At 30.2% G+C, this 22,972-nt stretch overlaps 1 protein-coding gene and 1 long non-coding RNA gene across 12 annotated transcripts in view; one reads left to right on the top strand and one right to left on the bottom strand.

Moving 5' to 3' along the window:
* The window catches only part of LOC126746567 (multiple C2 and transmembrane domain-containing protein), a 248,048-nt gene that overhangs the window by 82,563 nt on the left and 142,513 nt on the right, over positions 1–22,972 (bottom strand). For 2 of the 11 annotated variants that reach the window (XM_050454931.1, XM_050454940.1), the window contains exon 1: positions 18,123–18,259. The exons of the other annotated variants lie outside the window; for them this stretch is intronic. In XM_050454931.1, coding sequence (XP_050310888.1) covers positions 18,123–18,201 — 79 coding nt within the window. In that variant the 5' untranslated portion in view covers positions 18,202–18,259. Of the gene's footprint in view, positions 1–18,122; positions 18,260–22,972 lie in introns of those variants that run through there. 11 annotated transcript variants of the gene reach the window in all.
* On the top strand, positions 1,833–3,859 carry LOC126746627 (uncharacterized). The gene is made up of 3 exons (XR_007663937.1): positions 1,833–2,113; positions 2,593–2,790; positions 2,942–3,859. It is a non-coding gene; the product is annotated as an uncharacterized LOC126746627 (long non-coding RNA).

The raw sequence follows: 22,972 nt of genomic DNA, 5'->3' as shown, positions 1-22,972 counted from the left end.
TACAATTGCCAATATCAAACAGTCGTTGATAAATAACCCCTAAAATATCCACTAAAAAAATCTTTTCTATACACCCAAAAATAAAAATACTAATTATTAAATTACAATAGCACACGCCCGCACCAAATGCCAAATTCAGATTCATCAAAAAACAAAACTGAAGATGTATTGCGGCCGACCAGATCAAGCGTGTCCATAAACAATAACCCTCAAGAGCATAATAAAATAGCTGGTCGACTTCGATAGACAAAAGCTCAAATGTCTTTCCCGCGAGTAAATTTTGCATACGTAGTAGTCACCTGCTTGATGCGTATATGGTTCGATTAGATGCTCCAAATTTCGGAAGACAAATATCAATGTGTCTTCCTGGGGCTCGTTTACATTAATTCGGTGTCAGCCCTGCATTTTTATTTTAATTGGTGCGTCAGGCGGGGCGCGCCTTAGATATTATAAATAGATAGATATTATAGCCGTTTAGATACTATATAATAATAGTAAGGAGAGCGACTACATTCTGTGTTATTTTTTTTTTAATTTGAATTTAACAATTACATGAAATAATTACGTAATAAATTAATGAGAAATAACTGGATAATTTTGGGTAGATAGTGTCTACCTTATCTACTCGTACGCTTCTCCACTGCTTTAAGAACAACTTTTACTTTTATCAAATACTTAGAACATTGAAAGGCCTTTCAATGTTCTAAGATCAAATACAAAGATATTATGAACATGTTTCTATGAAATTATAACAATTATAACAAAATCATGGATACTATTAGTAATATAATTAAACTAGAAGATAAGCGAACAATTCTATTTTTTTATGAGAATATTTGACGGAAATCAGTGTTTGTAATTTTATTATATATTTTAAAAAAATCTGGCAGGTACCACATGAAACAAAATTTGAGTACCTAAAAAATGGATTTTTCCTGTGTTTATAATAAAAGTTGAAAAGAAAAGAGAACAACAATATATAGACACATACTCATTGCTTAAGTCTTATTTTTTGTCACCTGGATTTCTATTTTACATGTAGTTCAAATCCATAATAATTATTGTACTGCTACGAAAGCGAAATTTTTGGTGCGTGTTTAACTAAAATGAAATACAAATTAAAAATCGTTAGCAAGTGTTTTAGATAGCAAAGATTTTAATCACATAATAATCATCTTTTATTAAGGCAGTACAACTACTCAATTATTATAAAAAATAGGTAAAAGAAATGTATTTCAAGCGCGTGAGTAAATTACTATAAATTTAAATTAATAGCGTGACAATGTAGGGCACAAAATCATCCACACGTATAAAAAGAGCTTATTAGTGTTTTAATATAGCAGATCATTACAAACTTAATGGAAAATTTAATGGATAGAGATTAACTATAAAAACTATAAAAGAGTTAGGTTTATGTGCTTTATAAGGGTAAAATTGAGAACGGTTATTAGGCTCTTATTATATCTACTGACTCGACCTGAAGGCTTAGAATATTATCCTCAGAATATCAACTATACTATTTAATAAACTAAAATTTCTTTTAGTTTATTAACTTGATACGATAGATTAAACCAATACAGTACACTATCGATAAGTTTTCTTTATTATTAAAAACGAGAATTAGGTCACGGATTCTGTAAATGTTGGTTATTAATTAAAACATTATAAACATAATTCATTTCTAAGTATCCAGAAAAATAATTTTAACCGTAATTTGTTTTTTTATGTTCTTTACACGAGTATTAAAAATAAGTAAACAAGCGGCATCGTAATGGGAACAATCACTATTCAGCCATAGAATTTATTTCTAACTGTTTTGGTGCAATCTATAATAAAATCTGTAAAAAAATTAGGTTAAATATGGTTCATATAAGGTACAAAATTATTCACTAGGGATAAACAAAATTAAGAAAATATTTTTTCCGGTTATCTCTCCTATATATCAGAAAATAATTGGAAACGTCAAATAATTTGCTTTGATTAAAAAGAAAGAATAGAGGATTTTTCCTTTATCCTGGGCCACCTCACAGGTATACAAAATTATAGTAGACGATCAAACCTTAACTAAAAGAATTGGAAACAAAGGAGGATATTACTGAGAAAAGCTGAAATCGTAAGTAAACTCACGATTCTGAGTTACTCAGGATTTGGGATTGGCGCGTGTAGTCGAAGACAATGGGTAGAATTATCTATCAACCTTGAAAGTACTTTTTATTAAAAGATATGTTTAGGGGTGCTTGCAGAATATATTTTTAATCTTGGTAGACAAAAGCTTTCAATGTGTGAGATTGTAATTAACAAAAACTGAATTGCATTCTTTATTATAAAGCAAAATAAAAAGTGGAATTTGTCAAATACCTCAAACTATTTTGTACTATATTTATACTAATCATTAAGATTTTTTTTTTTAAATTTCGCTTCTTTAAATCGCAGTTATTTGGTAACTGTGCTTTTATATAGCAAGAATTAGTATTTAAAGTGATTTAAGTGTTTTTTTTTATTAATAATAAAATTAAAAAGTTGCTAAAAAATTATAGAAGTCTGAAGTGGGATATATAGAAAAAACGTAAATTCAAATCGTTCCTTTCACAGGCGAGTTCGCTGTCATCAACCCCAAAAATGCATCAATTTGTGAAAAACATTTCTTGAAGTTGAATTATGAGCTTAATGTCCAACGAAGCAGAATTCTCAAAAAATGTGTTGTTCCTTCTGTCTTCAATTTCCCAAAACATTTGCAGAAAGCTTCTAATTCAAAACGAAGGATTTTAAAGAGGAATGAAGTTTTAGAAGGTAAAGTTTTAAAGGCTTAATATATAAAATATACACTGGAGTATACATGTATGAGATATATTTTATTAAATTATATTTGTATACTTATTATTGCCATATAAATTACTTGTATAGTATGTGAAATTATTTCTTTAACCTTTTCTATAATTAGAAAACCAGCCACCTGAAACTATTGTAGCTATTTTTTCAAATGATAATGTTGCTGAACCAATGGAGGTGGAACTAATTCAGGAGCAGGTTTAAGAGCTACCTACACTAGCTACAAATGTTCAAAAAATCCATGATGCTCTACCAACTGAAGTGAAAAATCCAGGTCTAAAAAGTTATTTTAATGCCCTAGAAGATTTTTATTTTTTTAATACTTATATGATATGAAAATATACCTATTTTTAATAACTCTATATTTTAGGAGAAGGCGAGACCCAGTCTATTGACTAATTACACTATTCTATTCATTAAATTCATTCATGTAAAAATAATGAAATTTTTTTCATTGTATTTATTTGCATTGTTTTTTAAAATATAAAAATGATAATTGTAAAAAATAATAAAATTAATTATCTTTTATTGTAAATGGAGACATACAATAACTACAGAAATTGTAGCTGTAGCTATAAATTATACTTGTAGTTGCTATATATCCTGCATGACTTTTTAGGAGGGTATTCCCGATATACAAAAACAGTTGTTGTTTAGACAACTCAAGAAGGGTAGTAGAGAAAAGTATAGCCCTGAGTTAAGGTCTTTTGCCCTTTCTCTCCATTTTTATTCAGCTCAGCCTATGACTTTGTCAGAAGCATGAATTATATCAATATTAATCCAAGGACATTATCCAAATGGTATGGTTTAGTTGATGGTAAGCCAGGATATACTGCAGAAGTTTTACAGGCAGTCAAAGTTGAGGCTGAAAGGGCAAAAGGAAGGCAGCTTGTTGCTGGGTTACTTATAAATATTTTCAGTTAGTTCTCAGTATGTAGAAAGCTATTTTAAATACATATTTTTAAACGTACTAAAATACCTACGCTCATGAAACTTTTAGCACTTAAGTTTTGGTCATGCTAATAATAAAAAAAACCATACCTACACATTATATAAAAAAGTTTATAATAAAAACCTCTCATTACTTAAATATTGTGTTTTATTTTAAGATACTTTATATAACTTTAAATATAAGTAATACTATTTGTGAGTAAAACATCTCGCATACGATCATTAGACTTAGAATTATATTCATTCAATGAAGCCAAAAAAATTATAAAACTTAAAAAAAAATCAAATCTCCATTTTATTAATTAATACAAGATTATTCTTATTTAAGTTTTTATGCAAGAAATGATAGTGACGGACAACTGAAAAACACTAAAAATTAAAACAAAAATGCAAATTCTGCTTGTTAAAAAACCGTAGTTATTAGATATACCTATATGATGTTGATTTTTTTTAAAGAATTTTTAATGCCAATATTTTTCAAATTATTTAGTATAGAATTAAAAGACAAGAATTGAAGAATTTCAGTTTTTAATTCGTCATGAAATATTGGTTAAAATAATTATTACGAATAAATTAAATCCAACACTCATCTTTATCTTATGAACAAATAATTTTTTATTACATTTTCATCATTATTGGTTATCTTCTAATATCACTTTCTAAATGTCTTCTATTCTCTGAATGTCTATATGGAGCAATAATGAATAAAAATTTGCCCAAATTAGCTCCATCCTTCACATGCTCTCTCTCTCACACTGCGATGGGACCGATGTCGTCGCGCGACGGCCGGTCCATTCTATTAGTCAGTGCTAAAGAACGACAATTGATGCGTTCTCGATTTTGGTTACGGGTATTCTAAGTTGGAAAAGTTAAGCTAAGGTAGCTAAGTTAGCTACCAAATAAACCAACATTTTAAAGAGTAAATTTTTCAGATTAGGAAAAATATCTATTGTATGAAAAATTGGAAAATCGATTTGATGTCATTATTTGAGAGATGGAACTCAAACACTTCGCCTATGATTTCGAGCTAGGCTTATTCTAGACATTCAATGTTCTAAGCATGGGAACTTTCTGAGATAGGCGGTATAGAAAGATGTTAAGTCCATAACATGTACATCTCACTCGGAACAGAAAATAAGCGCTTGTTGTCATAAAGGGGCAACCATTGCAAGCAACGAATTAAACTCAGCTGCATAGTTGTACGAGCAAAGTTGCGGTTTTCACAATGGTAAAGTTAACGGAACGAGAAAAAATAGACATTCTGTGCATGGTTGGGTTTGGTGATAGAACACGTACTCAAAAAGAAGCTGCTCAATTATTCAATTAAATCCTTTCTGATCGTCCTCCGATATGTCAAAAGGTGGTGAGTAGAATAGAGGCTAAATTTAAAGAATTCGGTCAACAACTTGACGTTTTGCTTTCTTTGGAAGAAAATCCATGCACTCCTCTGTCGCAGATTGGGACAAATTTACACATGGCGAAATCTATAGTTCACCAAATAGTAAAAAAGCACAAATATCACCCCTACAAAGTTATTCCTGTGCAAGACTTATTTGATGACGATTTCGATAGGCGAAATGAGTTTTGTGAACGCTTACAAAACATGTGCAATCTAAATAATAATTTAGTAACAAATATTATTTTTTCCGATGAAGCCACGTTCTGTTTGAATGGTAGTGTGAACAGACAAAATTGTTATTGGACAATAGAAAATCCGCATTGGATGATGGAGGTAAACACCCAGTACCCTCAAATCCATGCACTCCTCTGTCGCAGATTGGGACAAATTTACACAAGGCGAAATCTATAGTTCACCAAATAGTAAAAAAGCACAAATATCACCCCTACAAAGTTATTCCTGTGCAAGACTTATTTGATGACGATTTCGATAGGCGAAATGAGTTTTGTGAACGCTTACAAAACATGTGCAATCTAAATAATAATTTAGTAACAAATATTATTTTTTCCGATGAAGCCACGTTCTGTTTGAATGGTAGTGTGAACATACAAAATTGTTATTGGACAATAGAAAATCCGCATTGGATGATGGAGGTAAACACCCAGTACCCTCAAAAACTAAATGTGTAGTGTGGAATAGTGCGCGGAAGAGTAATAGGTCTCTTTTTCTTACAACAGACTTTAACGGGACAAGTGTATCTTGATTTTCTCCAATTTGAATTCGTTCCAGCATTACTAGCATTATTTCCAAATCCATTGGACCCAGACTATCCTGACGAAGAACTAATTTTCCAGCAAGATGGCGCTTCTCCGCACTATGCTGCCACTGTGCGTACATTTTTGGATGAAACCTTTCCCAATCGGTGGATACGAAGGAGAGGACCCATCGAATGGCCTGCTAGGTCGCCTGACCTAACACCAATGAATTTTTTTTTGTGGGGATACCCCAAGTCGAAGGTATTTGTTAATAGGCCAAATAATCTAGACGACTTGAAAGAGAGAATTCGCAGAGAAGTGCGCGCTATCACTCCGGAAATGATTAAAAATGTGCAACGAGACTTTATTGATCGCCCTGGATATTGTCAAGCCGTGAATGGCAACCATTTTAAACATTTAACTTAATTTTTTTCTTTTTCTACTTGTTTCTATTTTTTTTTTTTATTTGTTACATGAATCATCTTTTTTTCGATAACTGTTGACTTTAGGTATAGGACATAATGCATGAAACATACGTAGAATTCCACGCGAAATTCAAAGATGAAATAAAAAAAGGTGCTTTCATTTGAAAAAATGAAGTTGATGTCATTTTTTTTAGCAACCCTGTATATACAACTTTACGTACAAAAATGCGCAACTTGAAATAAAAATCGACGGGTCCGAGCGTTTTTTTTTTTCGAACACACCCCTGAATTTTAAATGAATTTAGACATAACTTTTGGGACGCACTGTATGAATATGATTGAAGACCTAAAATTCATATTTAAAGAAGTTATATTCTAAGTTGCAGAGCATTCATAACCTTAATACCATCTTCATATTTCTTATACCATCCCTGTCATGATATGAGCCAAGAAGTTGATTCTTGGCTCATATTTTCCCCACCAAGCATAATCAATGCTTCATTCCTGTTTTCCTGTTCGGCTCTATTTTCTTCAAATTCTATAATTATCACTCAGTGATACATTGTGTAAACAGCAAAAGCTCTATTAAAATGAACAATATTTTCTATATTTTTTAATTTCAAATGATAATTGTCGAAATTTTTGTTTTAATAATCCAAAGCAATGTTCAATTAAATATCGATCCGAACATTAAAGATAATTAAAGTTTCTTTGCCTTCTACTTAAGTCATCTCTATCTTTAAATGGCGTACATGGATATCTGCTATCTCTAATGAGGAAGAAATCACCATATCTTCCTTATATTAAAATATCACTGAGTCTGGATAACCTATGAATATATCATGAATTCTCTTTTGACGATCACATACCACCTGAGGGTAAGCCATACATTTAAAATTGAAGAATTAAGTACTTATTACTTTAAAATGGATCACAAACTGACCTGACTAGAGTAAAAATGCTTCTTATTTAAATAGAAATCTTTATCGTCTTGAAGCTTGTCAGTTTTAATGTGTGTGCCATAAATTAATGATCAAACACCTATCACTCCTGGAAAATATTTTTCACCAAAGTACTTTTCAATTAGTGACTCCTTGGGAGTGGAGAACTTTATATAACTCTGAAAATAGCAGCCTCATTACTGGCACACCACAAAAATGTAGTATAATATAAATATAGTAGTATTATGATATACTTTAATGGAAGTATTTTCTTATAATTTCCAATCCTATGATAATGATATTTAAAGGCTTCAAATCTTTCAGATAATTGTTTGGGTTACTCCCTGCTTAAACAGAAATGACACACATATTCTTCGTCAGTAAGCAAAGCACCTGAAGTGGGATCGCAAATCATAACATACACTTTCGGTACGTCATGATTTGCGAGCAACTTTTTTAATTCTTTGTCACTGTAGAATAAATTATGCATCATCATTTTAAAAAACAAATTGAACGTGTTCGGAATTAATTCGGAACACAATATCTTGTTCCGCGAACATCTAATTTTTACCTCCGAATGAGGATTTTTGTATCCCGCGAACGACAAAACTTAAAAGCGCATGCACTTTAATCCCGAAGTAGCTCATGATTTAGCGCGCGAACAAACTTATTATGTATATTGATTCTCCATCGTATCCCCACAAATGTTAGGTACCAGATTATCCGATATTTTAGCACACGATCTCAGGCTAAATGCGAGTTGATGTTGATGCGCATGAACACACCCAAGTTAAGTTATTCCTTTCAAGTTCGGGTAAACCTCTCTCAAAAAAGTATCGAGAATAGAATTAAGAGGTGAATGAAATCCAAAAAACGTATAATTTATTTAAATTTCAGTTCAGTTTAATGTGTAAATGGCCGACCAGCGCAAGGCAAATCGTCCACTACATCTCGACCTATTTTTAATGCACTCTACGACTTATAAGACGTGTTTTGAATAAAAAGATTCTAAGTGGTGTGCAACATTTTCAACACTTCAGTATAAAATATCATTTGCAATGTAAAATTTAAGACCAATTCATTGTTAGCTATTTTCATCTATTCTAGCAGAAATCGCAAAACAGGTTTGAGTTTAATGAATTCAGTACTTTAAATGAACTTAATGACGGATGGCGCTCAGAACTTTGTGTGTATAAAGATAGTGTGCCAGCTATAATATCGATAATTACGCGAGCTTTTTAAATTATTGATTTCCGGTATTTTTCTGACAAAAGACACTTCGGTTTGTTCGTAAATCATTTATAAATATATTCGTTACTTACTTTAGATTGATTGCAACATATTAATTATTTTGAGTTATTGAATTATTAATGTAGGCTCTGCTCATTAAAAAGAAATTAAAGAAGAGCGATACTTGAACGGACATCCATGCGGTTTATCTGGAGCTGTTTTTCACAGATTACTCATTTTGATATTTTTGACAGATTACTCGGACACTATTTTTTTGAGGTCAAAGGAATTCTAAATTGCGTTTTTAACAAACTTGCGGATCCGCGTTAGACAAATTTATGATGTTTCTTGCACAACACGGCAAAACTTACTATAACAGGAAGAAAAAAAAAATTTTGGAACCAAAAATTTGATGTTAAGAGATAGAATAACAGGCCTCAAGCCTGCTAAAACATTATTATTAAATTTTGCAAATAAGGAAACCAATCTAAGAACTCCACACCCTGTTGCCTTTAACATCACATGGATAAGATCGGAAACTCTTAAGGAAGTCAAGGGGAAGATCCAAATAGGTGTGACCTCTAATGGAATTATAAACTTTTATTCCTAAACATTAACGTTGTTTTGTTAATTCAAATGGTTTTTCAGATATAATTTGCTAATTTTGACCGTAGTTTTACGCCTAAAAATTTCTCATGGGCTTATTTTTTTAAGCATTTTACTATTTACATTTGATTTTGTACAGAAAAAATTCCAAATATTTTTTTATTCTTAACCGTTTTAAGGTAATTCTTTATAATAAATTTAAGAGCAAACTTTTCCTTCCCCGATTAAGTTAAAATTACACAATCATTAGCATTTTTTCCATTAAATAAATTAAAAATGTAATGAAAATAAAATTAACACAAAGTTACTTGACACTTGCGTGCTTGCGTCAATTCGCTTTTGTAACTTTTGCTGCTAATTTCCTCATTAATTACATAACAGTTTTACTATTACGTTTACCATTTCAGACTTTCACTAAAATTACTTAAATTTTACTAGGAAATCCTTTATCCAGGAAAAAACCAAGGTCGGTAAATTAAACACACCTATGAAACATAACCGCCGTAATATGTTCACTTTAGTGAATAAACACGCAAACCCAGCCCTTTTTTTCGCGCTTTAATAATTAATTTCAACCCTCATATTTTTTTTGCTGTATCACACACAGAAAAATCCCGATGGATTTTTTCACATTTTGTTGTGTAAAAAAAAATGTTTTATTTTAATACACAATTGTTAGATAATATCTCACAGTCCTGTATAAAAATTCTCAGGCATTTTGTATATGTTTTAATGTGTATATTTCATACATTTATTGTATATTAAATTAATACACCATAAGTAGATATTAATTATTAAGATAATGTGTATAAATATTCCACATTTTTTTTTTTTTAAATCCAATGCAGTTTGGTAAAAAATCTAATAACCAAGTATATTTTTACTACAATTTTTAATTATTTTTTTATTCTGGCTTATGTTGATTTAATTTACAATTGTGTAGAATAAAAAAGATTCTTGCTAATAGCCCTTCACAATGATAGAATTTTAAACTATGTATTGTGTAGTTATAATACACAATTGTGTATAAAGGAGGACGCGCCCGACGCCCTTGCCTTTGCCGCTAGAACTTCGTTGTTAGCGTCAATGTTGCCAGATTCAATATTAAACAGTTGTAAAGGTATCCATCAAAATTTGCAGTCGATTTAAAGTTGTTAATTGAAAATGATTTAATAGGATATTTAAAAATAAGCCCGATCAGCATGAGTTCTAATTTTATTTATTTAAATAATATCGTGATAATAACACGCGTAAGGAAAAAGGAAACGTAACTTTTTTAATTGGCGGTGTAATCTTTAAGATACATTTGATGGCAGCATTGCTATAATTCCCAGTGCCACAGGTGTTCAACTGTTCATTCCTCAGTCCTTCAATCAATCGGCCGGCATTAATTTGTTTTAAGGTTTTTTCGTTTCGTTGAGTGTTAAAATTGCATAAGAAAAAAATGGATATATTCGTTGAAGATAAACTTAAGGAGTGGGGTTTATTGAACCAACTCCAGGAGCAGTTTGTAGGTAGGTAATTAGGTAAGCACCATATTTTTTTTGCATTTATTGTATACTTTGGAATTTACTGGATATTTTGATGTTTAGACAGGTAGCTGGTACCTATTTAGTTTTTCAGTGATAACTGATAACTTTACTTATAGAATAGATAAGTAGGTATACTTACTTTTTTTACATCTTTTTTATCTTTGTACCTATCCAATTTTAATGTAAAGGTCGGTTAAATTTGTAACCTTTATTGCATTGTATTTCAATTTGTATTACAAAATGGTATCTACTTAATCATAACACTGTCTGACAGTCCTGTGCCGTCCTTTATAAGTCATGTAGTAGTATTGTAAGGAAATTTGAACACCTATACCTACATATACCTACTCACTGTGGGCAGACACTAGCTCTCACACTCTCGTCCTTTGGTTAACTTGGTTTAGAAAAACCAAATATTGTCATTGCATTGAAATGCTTTATGTAAGTTTTTATAAATGTGGTTTGTTTAAACTTAAATCAAACTTTTCATAAAAGTGAACCGCAGTCCACAGATACTAAATCTAGCAAGTATAACTTTCACAACTATAGGTAAGTAGATATATACCTACTAAAGTTCCTACTAAATTATTAAAACCTTAGAGAGGGGGAAAAATACGATATATACAGGGTGAGCTTTTTTCGATGTTTAGTACAGGGATCTCGGAATCTGATTCTAATGATGTATCACATGATAGGGTTGTTTTTAAAAATTAAGCTTTTATAACCATTGTTCATTTTTTTTTGCTGTTTATTTTGGTTTAGTCTAGTTGCTATGGAAACAAGAAAATACATAATGTTTGGATATGTTACTATGGTAACTAAACTATTATCAACAAACTAAAAACCTTTTAAAATTAAATTTTAAAAATTACCTATTACTATTAAAACAAATAATTAAGATTTTTTTTATTGGATAGGAAGGAAGGCTGTAGATATATCGTGTCCACCAAGATCCCCTAAACTTACATGGAGCTATAAAGGAGACAGTGTAAAATATCTATGGAAAAAAATTTTAGAAAAGATTTAATACATTGCTTTAATGTATTAATGGTGGAATTTTCGAAAATATTTCATACAATTAAATAAATTGTTAAAATAAAAAAACAGCTTTTTTTTTATCCTATTTTTCCCAGGCACACTAGAATTTATTATTACACAGATTTATGACGAAATTCTCTAAAATGTATTTTAAATTTTTAAACAATTTGTTAATTTTTTTTATACAAAAATATTGATTATTTTTAAATTTTTATGAATATAAATACAAAACATTGTAATAAAAAACTCCAGTTCTTATGTTAATTTGATATACAAACCTAAAATAAGTAACCTACACTATATTTAAATTTATAAAACAATATATAGTATTATTATACACAATTTGTAATAAAATTTAATAGTTGAAATGAAAGAAAATAAAAAATATTGTTAAAACAACCTACACTAACGTGTGTATTTAAAATGCACAAATTGTGTTTTTTTCCTGTACATACCATGTTAAAAAAACACTAAGAGCTTACTTTTTTACTGAACAATTGTATTAAATAAATATAAAATATTGTCGAATTTAAGTACACAAATAGTGTACTATATATACAATAAAATAAATCAAATTGATACACAATTTGTTGATTATAGAACCACAGTTGTTTAAACACAATAGCATAGAGAAATTCTACACAAATTGATTCTGTACCATTTCCAGAATCAAATTGTATGTAAAATCTATACAATTGTTGAATTTTTATTCACCTATTTTTAAGAGTGCAGATAATTAAAATAAATAGATATTTAGTTTGAAAATTTTGATAAATTCAAAAAAACTTGATTAAATTAAAATTTCAAATGTTTTTATCTACCTTTCAGAGAATTATTGTACACAATTAAAACATTAAATATTCTGTTGAATAAATATTTCTGATTGAAAACTCTAAATACTCGGATAATATTATTGATAAGAGAAGAAGTCCTACTATCGCATTATCAAAGAGGAAAGTTTGTTATCCAAAATACTCTCAGATGTCTCATTAAATTATCAAAATAGTAGTTTATAAAGAAGTCACAAGTTAAAAGACATAAAAGGGGCATTTAATAACGTCTTAATAACGTCACTTATCAACTTATTTAAGCGAAGAAAAGTTCCAGCTACGCTTGGCAATTAGAGGCTGGTTCAAAAAAAGAGGATTGCTCCCAGGAGCAGTTAGCAGAGAATCTTTTAGTAAAGATGAAAAATAAAATAATTTATTGCCTCCGGTATGCAGACCACCTAGTAATAGTTGTCAGAGAAAAATGCACGAATCTTAGAACGGACACAAGATACACAGGAAACGTATGGAAGTGTGTGAGTGAGGAAGAAGGCTTGTTGGAATATCTTCTTAAAAACAAAATTATTAAGCACAAAGCTGAACTGTACAAGGTCATAAAAGCCACCAAGGAAACGAAGAAGCTAATGGATTAGCCAGAGTATGCTCAATCTGTAAATTAATTGAACTAGAGACATTATGTGGTACGGCAGCAGAGCTTTTTGAAAGGACAGGTAACTATTAAAAGGCAATCCCATACCTGGTTTAAGGTTATAAGAAAAGGGGCAAACTGAAGTGTCAGGTTTGGAAATTTTCCAAATTTATCGCAAAACGTCTTGACAACAGATATGTAATGATAATAATTTTTCTTCTCATGGGCACTAAGCTTAGCAAGCCTTTAATAATAATAAACATCTCAGACAAAAATTGACTGTAGGCTATATCAGAAAAAAATCCTTTGAGAACCTTGAAACCTATCGTAACTAGGAATTATTATACAGACTAAGGTCAGAGGACTATAAAAAAAGAGTAAAACAGTTTCTATAAAACGAAGGGGGAAAAACAATAATCTCACTTTTACCTGCAACCCCTTGGACAGCGTGAGATATACCCTAAAATTTTAAATAGAAAAAGAGGTCGATTATCATATTGGGTTTGGTCAGGTCTTGAAAAATGGTTTTCAATGATACTATAGAAAACCACATTTCGAAATTCTTCTCTGTTCATCAAGGAAAACAATAAATGTTAATAAACAATAAAAATTGTTAAAATTTTGTATTATTATTTAATTAAATGTTCAAAATGATGGGTACCGATATACTGCAGTCTCTTAAAAATTGTAAACATGTCAAGACTGTAGGTATTTTGTATTGGTTTTTTTTTCTAAAAAAAATTATAGTTTAAAAATATTTGAATTTTATTATTACAGAACTCTCTTTTAGTATTAGTTTGTACTAGTATTATTATTTTAAAAACATTTGACTTTCGGTTCAGTTTCAACGAATGGCACTTCATATCTTTAACAATAGTCTACATAGCTGACCATGTAGACATTATTTTCATTTATGGTTCCCAGGATAAATGTTTCTTAAGGATAGCTCAATACTAACGAAAAGCGTTCAGATTAAAATGTAAACCCGGAATATGTGCGTCACTAGTTAAATGTGAAGAAACCTGTTCTGTCACGAATAAAAAGAGGAAACAACAAAGATTAGTCGACGAAATATCGTAAATTAAAATTCTGGGTCAGTTTGCAATGAATTTAACTTCATTTCAAGAATCCCGACGCGTTTCGGTTGTTAAACCATTGTCAAGGGAAAAATAATATTATTACAAAATGTCCATAAAAAGGTTAAAAAAAACGGCACACACATAACATGACAATATATCAATCTTTAAATCTAATCACTTTAAAAAATTAAATAAAAAATTAATAACTTTGACTCAAGCAAAACAAGAACGAAATACGGAAGATCAACGTAAATTTTCAGACCATGTTTTCCATCAAAAAGTTTTAAATTTATCTAACTGTCAATTTTCTCCTATAGAACTGAAATTCTTAGAAAATGGTCTTAGATATAGCCCAAAAATATGTTATGATGAAAAAAGTATTACTTCATTATTGGCTGACATAGAAGTGGCTTTGGGTTATGATACGTTTGAATTAACAAATTCCATAAGAGGTTATTGTAGACAATTGATTAGCAAGATAGGCAAGTCAAATAAGAGACACGCAAAAAATTGCAACAAAGATTGAAAAACACGTTTTTCAATTAAACGAAAGATGAAAACTCGTGACTTAGTTTTGGGAAAAGCAGATAAGGGCAATTGTTTGGTTATTCTAGATAAAAAGGATTATCAAAATAAAGTATTAGAATTTATTTCATGTAGCAAAAATTTTGAGGAGTTAATTAAAGATCCTAATACGGCATATACTACCAATCTGAAAAAACTATTAATTGCTGAAAACAACACCTTTCAAGAATTAATGCAAAATAAACCTTTAATTCCCATGAATTCAAAAACTCCTTTATTATATGGTATGGTAAAAATTCACAAAAATAACTTTCCAATTAGACCAGTTGTTAGTTTTATAAACTCAGCTGCCTATTATTTAGCTATTTGGCTAAAAGATTGCCTAAAAAATGTATTGTCATTTTCTAGTAAATTTAGCATTAAAAACACTTATGAACTAATTGAGGATCTTAAAACAATTTCTTTGCCAGACAATTATCTTCTTGTCTCCTTTGACATATTTAATCTTTTTCCCAGCATACCCAGAAACGAACTAATAGCTATAATAGAAAATGGCTTATATAAACATCAAAAAATAACACCCAGAACTAAAACGGGAATTATACATTTGTTGCGTGCGTGCCTTAATTTAGATTTCTTTAGGTTTAATGATAGATATTATAGAATGTTGGATGGTTTACCAATGGGTTCTGGTTTGTCTCCCCTACTGGCTGATATCTTTATGTCAGATTTTGAAGAAAAACTATTTAACACACAATACAATCTTATCAACAAGATTTTAATATGGAGACGGTTTGTGGATGATATTTTTTTAATTTGGACAGGTTCCAAAGCGGATTTGCAGAAATTTCACGTTTTTCTCAACTCTTTAAATCCGAAAATTCAATTTACGGTCGAAATAGAATGCAATAATAAATTAAATTTTTTAGATCTAACTATTAATAGGATAGGTAAGAGTTTACAATACTCCATATATAGAAAACCAACACAAACCGACAATGTCATTCCTGCAAAATCAAACCATTTCTTTGGACATAAACTGGCAGCTTTTCACGCATTAATTCATAGACTCTTTACGATCCCTCTTTCACCTCTGGAATTCTTAAAAGAACAGAACACTATCTATCAGATTGCAAGTAACAATGGATACAAAAAGTCTTTAATAGATAATTTGATTAGAAAAAAGTTCAATAAAACGTTATTTCGATCCCTCTCTAGTGAACCCCTTGATCAGACCATCCATCCTTACCAACCTCCGAAATATGTAAAAATTTCCTTTATTGGTCCGAGGTAATTTACTTAAGTCCTTAGACAACAATATAAAAATTGTGTATAAGTCCTTTCAAATTATAAGAAATCTTTGTTCAAGAACTTTGCTTATAAATTAAAATACACTAAGAAAGAAATTGACCGGTGGTGAACACTCGGCTGGCTGTATATTCGGCCTTACAAACAAGTAAACAGAAAGACATGAAGATTTTTAGATAGGTAAGAGTTTACTATACTCCATATATAGAAAACCAACATTAAAAGACTTTGTAAGCCCAGAAGGCAGTGGCGTTTATCTTTTATCATGCGACTCTTGTCCAGCCAAATATGCTGGTCAAACCGGCAGAAATTTCAAATTAAGAATTAAAGAACATTTAAATTCTCAGAAGTCGCCTAATGATAAAAGATCTGCCTTTGGATTGCACCTAAGAGAAACAGGTCATTCATTTAATACAGACGACAATTTCAAAGTTTTGCACAACCTAAATAAAAGTAAAAAATTAAATATATTAGAAAATCTAGAAATAGCAAAACTAGAAATAAATACACAAGTTAATTGTCTGAACGAACCTATTAACGCCCACTACCGAGAGGCGGTTTTGCCAAAATTGTAAATTTATTTAAGTAGTTTCCACATTCCAGTGAATTTACTGTTTTTTTTAAATGTTCTGTTAACCGCATTTAATCCTAGAAAAAAAAAAGTAAGAGAAGTAAACAGGACCCTTCGTCTATTATTTTGCTTTATATAATGGTACTTCACCCTGGAGAAATTTATGATAATCTTAGAAATGCAAATGAATTTAACGTTACCAACTCGTCAGGCAGCTGTAGCAACTGGACTATCTTGTGAATCAATAAGAAAAAATATAAAACTGTACCCTATAAACTGCAAATACTGCAAGAACTTGGTGATAACTACTCGGACAGAAAAATCCAGATTTGTGAAATATTGACAGATAGAATTACAAGAGAAACTACTAGTTATAAATATTTTCTTTAGTGACCTTTTTATTTAAATAGGCATGTTAATAAGCAATGTCGTTAAAAAATGTCGTTACTGGAATGACGAGAACCCACACGTATTTAAAGAAAGGCATACCCAGGACCCCAGAAAATTAATGTTTGTATATTGGGAGGTGGTATTATCGGCCCAATATTTATACCAGGAACCATTAGTAGTGCGATAATTAGAAAATCAGAGAGACATACACGGAAATTTATCTTCAGAACGCTTACTATCCAACAGGATAAAGCACGTCCTCTTTATATAGTTTCTTATTCTAACCCGTGGATTGGAAGAAGAGGTCCTATTAAATGGTCACCTTGATTCCCGGACCTAACACCTCATGACGGCTTTTTGTGGGGTCACCTTAAATCTGGAGTTCTTAAAACGCAATCAACTACGGTCACTAAATGAACCGTAACATAGAATATTTCAGCTTTATCCAGAAAATCATTTGTATAAATAAGTGAAAGTAGGATTTATTATTGTCCGCAAAATTACGGACACCATTTTCAGTATTTAAATACATAATAATAAAAATTTGAAAATAGTGTTTTTATTTGTTGTTTTTGCTGATAAATAGAGAAACATTTTCTGAAATGCGACTTTCTTTAGTATCATTGGAAAGCATTTTTCAAAAGTTTCAAAATGATAAATCACGCGATTCCTGTTTAAGTTTTTGGGTTGCATCTCCTTCTGTGGAAGGGGTTGCAGATAATCTTGTTTTTGTTCCCTCTTTGTTTTATAATTATTAACAGAATATGAGCATTCCCCGTATTAAAATGTCATTTAGCTTTCTCAGCAAAATATTTTGATCCACTAATTTGTACGCTTTTGCCAGATGGGCAAAGTTCATACTGTAAGAGTACATAAAGATATTTAATAAGATCAATTGTTAGTGACTATATTTTTCATTAAATTTAGGAAATGAAGATTTTTCTCGCATTTTAATTTACTTTAACAAAAAAAAATGAAAAGAAGCAGTATTTTTTATTAACTTACGAAAATTAAATTTAAAAGTTTATTTGTAGACCCTTTTTTTATTTGTTTGGAATATACTGTATTATAGCTGAAAGTTTCTGGAATCTTATTAAGCGTTAATATAGAATGGTAGTTTTACTTACAATTATAATTTGATTCAAAAAAATCGTTATTATTATTAGCGGTATAGGTGCCAAAAGTATAAGTCACAACACCTTCCATAATTTTAAAAATCACCACTTAATTCACACAAATGCTGAAGGAAACTAAACTACCAAAAACTGATTATTTGTTTTAATTAACAATACGTGTAGTTAGTAAAAAGTGTGTTACCATTTATAAACATGCAAATGCTCTTACTCATACATCAATTAGCGGATTATAGTTATAGTTGTGAATTTCCCTGATTGCCATTCGTTCTGTTTTGTTTGTATTGATATTTTTCAATATTGTTAATTTACGCCGTTAGCACGTTACTTTATGTACTAGCGAGTAAATAAATTAATGTCAAAGTGTTTATTACGACAGTTAAGAGTACCTTAAAAATATAATTTTTCTAGGAAATACGTAAAATTAGTATTTAACGTAGTGAAAAATATGTTTCTACTACTACGTTAAATAGTTATCGTATAGATTATGAGTAGCATTTCATGAATATCAATAATATAAAAGGCTAATTTTTCATTATTAAATTTATCTATTATGTATTTAATTTCATATATTATCTTCTCATTTCATTTCGATGATATCGAGTCGACCAACTTTCATTATACTGGTCCATTTTGGGCAGCTCTTCTTCTACTTTTTGCTCTTTGATAAGTAGCAAGTACTGAATAGAGAAATCGGTAGTGTCGTTCCTGAACTTAAAAACTTTGCTTATAAATTAAAATACACTAAGAAAGAAATTGACCGGTGGTGAACACTCGGCTGGCCGTATATTCGGCCTTACAAACAAGTAAACAGAAAGACATGAAGATTTTTAGATGGGTTAGAATATTCCAGTGGCGGACACATCTTCTCAACTTTTTTGACCCGGAATGGTTATAAAGGAAATGCCTATTGATATCGACACATTAATATGATGATCTTGTAAGTCTTTTAATCAATATTCCGTTTTTTTCTTGAATTTTCCTTCGTAACAGTTAAGTTAAAGTTAAAGATCTTCCTACCAGTCAGTTTCTAACTGAAGCATCTTTCCAATCTTTGGGTTACATATGGGTTGTTCATTAAGCTTTCCAAACTTCTTAGCGTTATATTGTAGTCATCTTTTATTCAGTCGCTAATATTTTGAATAGATATGCAAACCTTAATATGAGCTACATCCAACTAAATTCATTAACCTAGCCCCTACTGGCAAGATTGATTATTGGAGATTATCCTAATCGAAATTTTCAGTCTACTAAATTGTATGCTGTCAGTTTAATAGTTAGAGACCATTTTCTGTTATTGGTCCCATTTATACGCTTCACTATTCTGTGAAAATATGAGCGTAAATCAGTAGTCTGGACTTCTTAATAATTACAAATATTTGGTAATAAATAAAATGTATTTCTCAACCCGAATTCAGCTGTACCTAACCTTCTTTACGAAAGCTTCGGATACAGTGCAGAGTTCCTGATTTGGCAAAGCAATCCTTTAATTGGCAAAGCAAATCCTTTAATCTGTATGACTATTAACTCAGTAAAATTATTCTTTCATTTTTACTACCCAATCTTCGTCACCTCACTACGTCCTCCTGTAACACCACCATAGATTTTATCAAGCATTCTTTGGCAACATAAGATGCAATAACGAAGCTAAACTTATCAGGAGATGATTAGTTGTGAATTAGAATATGTTATACTATTTTAAATCAAAGCAAATGAATTTATAATTTTTTAAACAGGATACAACTCTATTATTTTCTATTGTTTCTTAATGTTAGAAGTAATTTTTTTTATTACTGTTGAAGATATTAAAAGAGAATATTTTTTATTTATTGTTTATTCTTTGCTTCTATAGGCATACAAAAATTACCTTAATATAGAAAATACCATATCTTTTCTGTAGCTTTCGTTAGGTTAATATTAGATTTCAATAAAAAAAATTGAGTCGTTTTCAACCATACAAATAGCGCGACATGCAATAGCAATAATTTTGGTTTATAAATACGTGACCATTACTAGTATTTTTGCATTTTCTATGAACATAATTTAATCATAGAATAGATAATTTAAACAATTATTTTTTACTAAAAATTGTTTTAAATCAAGCATGAAATGACACAAAATAAAGATGTATAATTTATGGTTTTTAAATTGTATAATTAAAGTAAAGTATATAACTATTTACTTAAGCTTTAAATATTAATTACACATACATGATGTACGATTTTACTCTATTTTACTACTATACTATACAGTGCTTTCTTCTGTCAATAACGGCGCGCATTTTGAACATTTAATAAAATAAATTTGTTAAACTAATTAAATTTGTTTTTCTACCCTACCGATTTACACTTTAATTGCTTCTTGGACAATCAATTTTATTTTTTTTTACAACCATTGATAGCATAATAAATGCCCTTTAAAATAATGTATCACACCATGGGGTAGCCATTTGACATACCAAAGTTTGGCATAAATAAAATATTCATTATTTCTAGACATTTTCGCAAATTATTTGCTTACACATTTACCGATTTCATTTTTTTTTGGTACCGTTGAATAGAGAATTTTACGCTGCTTACTATGATGTATCACACGATGGGGTTCCCATTTGACATATTAAAGTGAGGTTAGCTGGAGGTGAGGAGGTGATTGACAGAACTTCAGTAAATGCATAATTAAACGTCCCCCTGTATATCTAATTTGACGTGTTTTTTTTTTTTTTTTTTTTTTTTTTTTTTAAGAAACTTATTAAGGGTGGATCGTTTTGAAATGAAAGCACTGTATATGTATTTAAATTATATGACAATATACATCATACGAAACATTTAAATCATTTGTATGTTTATTAGCGACTAAGTAGAATATACAGGGTGGCGCATAGAAAATAAAACAAGACTATCTGAAGTTTTCGAAAAAAATCTCTTTACAACGACACTTACACACACAGTATGACGCAGTTGAAGTTAGAGTTTGTCTAGCTAAGGAAAGGTACACCATCTGTTTCAAAGCTGCGCCAAGTTTTGTCCCCTAATAACGCGCGATTAGCGACAGTAGCGCGCCTTTTTTAATTTAATTTAATTTAATTTAAAGGCACAGAACACAAATATAAGAATTAACGAAACGGCACTGTTTATATGCAAATCGGGGCGATCGATACCGTTGCTTTGGCAGCGGCGCAAACAAATTTACTGCGCAACCGAGCCGAACAACACGTGCTGTACCTTGCCTTAGCTAGACAAAGTCTAGTACTTTTTAAAATGTTTACATTTAAACTTTAAAATAATTACTTTATTAAAAAATATTATAGATTCTTTTAATAAACCAATTCCTAAGAAGTAGCGAGAATTCCTTCGGCCTTCCGATTATTTAAGGGTGTCAAATCTAACACTAAATAAGGAATTAGTTACTACCATAGGCCACGTAGTATTTTTCAATAAGTTTTTATTACTTGTTTAGAGTAATTATATTATCATTAAAAAAATATAATTAATCAACTATTATTACAGACTAACTATTATATTGAAGATATAAAAAGAAGTTATAAAATGCTATACTTTGTTATCACGAACTCATAAATAATTGATAATATTTTAAACATTAAGCATTTGTATTTCTTCGTAACTTCTGCAAGTAGACCGTTAAATAAAATATCACATGACAAAACTAAATATGGTGATAATTTTTTATTTTTATATTCAAATGATAGATACTAACATGTCACTGGATGAAATTAATTAACATATGCGTTCTATAAATTTTTTAAATATCGATTCAAATAGGAAAACAATCTAACAATTAGTATACATGATCATAGAAATCAAGTGATCCCCTACCTAAGCCTAACAGAAGAAGTAAAATGGTTCCAAAGTGCTTATTTTGCCCATTGCAAATATTTTTTTAATGGCTCTTCCTAGCTGCTTAAAATTGGAATTATAAAATCTCTTTTTAAATTAGACCGAAATACATAGATTCAAAAGTTTACGCTTCTTCTACTTTTTTAAAGACTAACGAAAGAAATTATTTTTAAGCTTTTTAATAAAAATAATCTAATATCGGATCTCCAAATTCAAAAAATAAATTTGTATATTTACTCTGCCCTTGATAATTCTAAGCTGCGTATTTTTAAATTTGTCAAAAAAAGTTGACAGAACTTTAAATATGGATAAATTCAAATACATTTAATCTTATAACTCAAAATTACCATTATTGTAAAACTGGACTACACCAAAATGCAGCAAACTAACTCAATAAAATATCTTGTCGTTCACATGGACACCGCCAGTTAAAATAAGATTAATGAACAAAAAATGTATCGATCTTTAATTCAATTATTTTTTTCTGATGATGATGCAAGCCAAGTATTGAAACATTGTAAATTACTTAATGAGAAGCTTGACACTCGGGAAAGTCACATAGAATAATAAACGTATTCAGCGTGCGACATATATTAATATTTGCCTAGCGCTTTCTGTCGTAGGTCATCATCAGGGCTATGAAATTGCTTGATAAGGCTTTGGAAACCCTTTTACTGTATGTTAATGAATTTTGGATGCTACAGGGTGTTTTTCCTTCTAGTCTAAAATAAACAATCGTGATCCTTTTATACAAGGGTGGTGAATCGGGCAAGCCATACAACTTTGGTCACCAACTGCCTAGAACTGTATAGTTTTCTTTATTTGAGTCACATCTCCGCTATCGTATATTATTTTGGGATGTGGCTAATCAAGGTCTTTTAAATGTCCTCTTACTTCTCAAAAGAGGGCAGTTAGATTCATTGTAAATAATCCTCAAAGAGAGTCCCTCAGACCGCACTTTGTGGAGTAGAAGATCTTGACGCTGATTTC

This window comes from Anthonomus grandis, chromosome 2 (genome assembly GCF_022605725.1).
Source record: "Anthonomus grandis grandis chromosome 2, icAntGran1.3, whole genome shotgun sequence".
NCBI lineage: Eukaryota > Metazoa > Arthropoda > Insecta > Coleoptera > Curculionidae > Anthonomus > Anthonomus grandis.
This window is presented reverse-complemented; position numbering and strand designations above follow the sequence as displayed.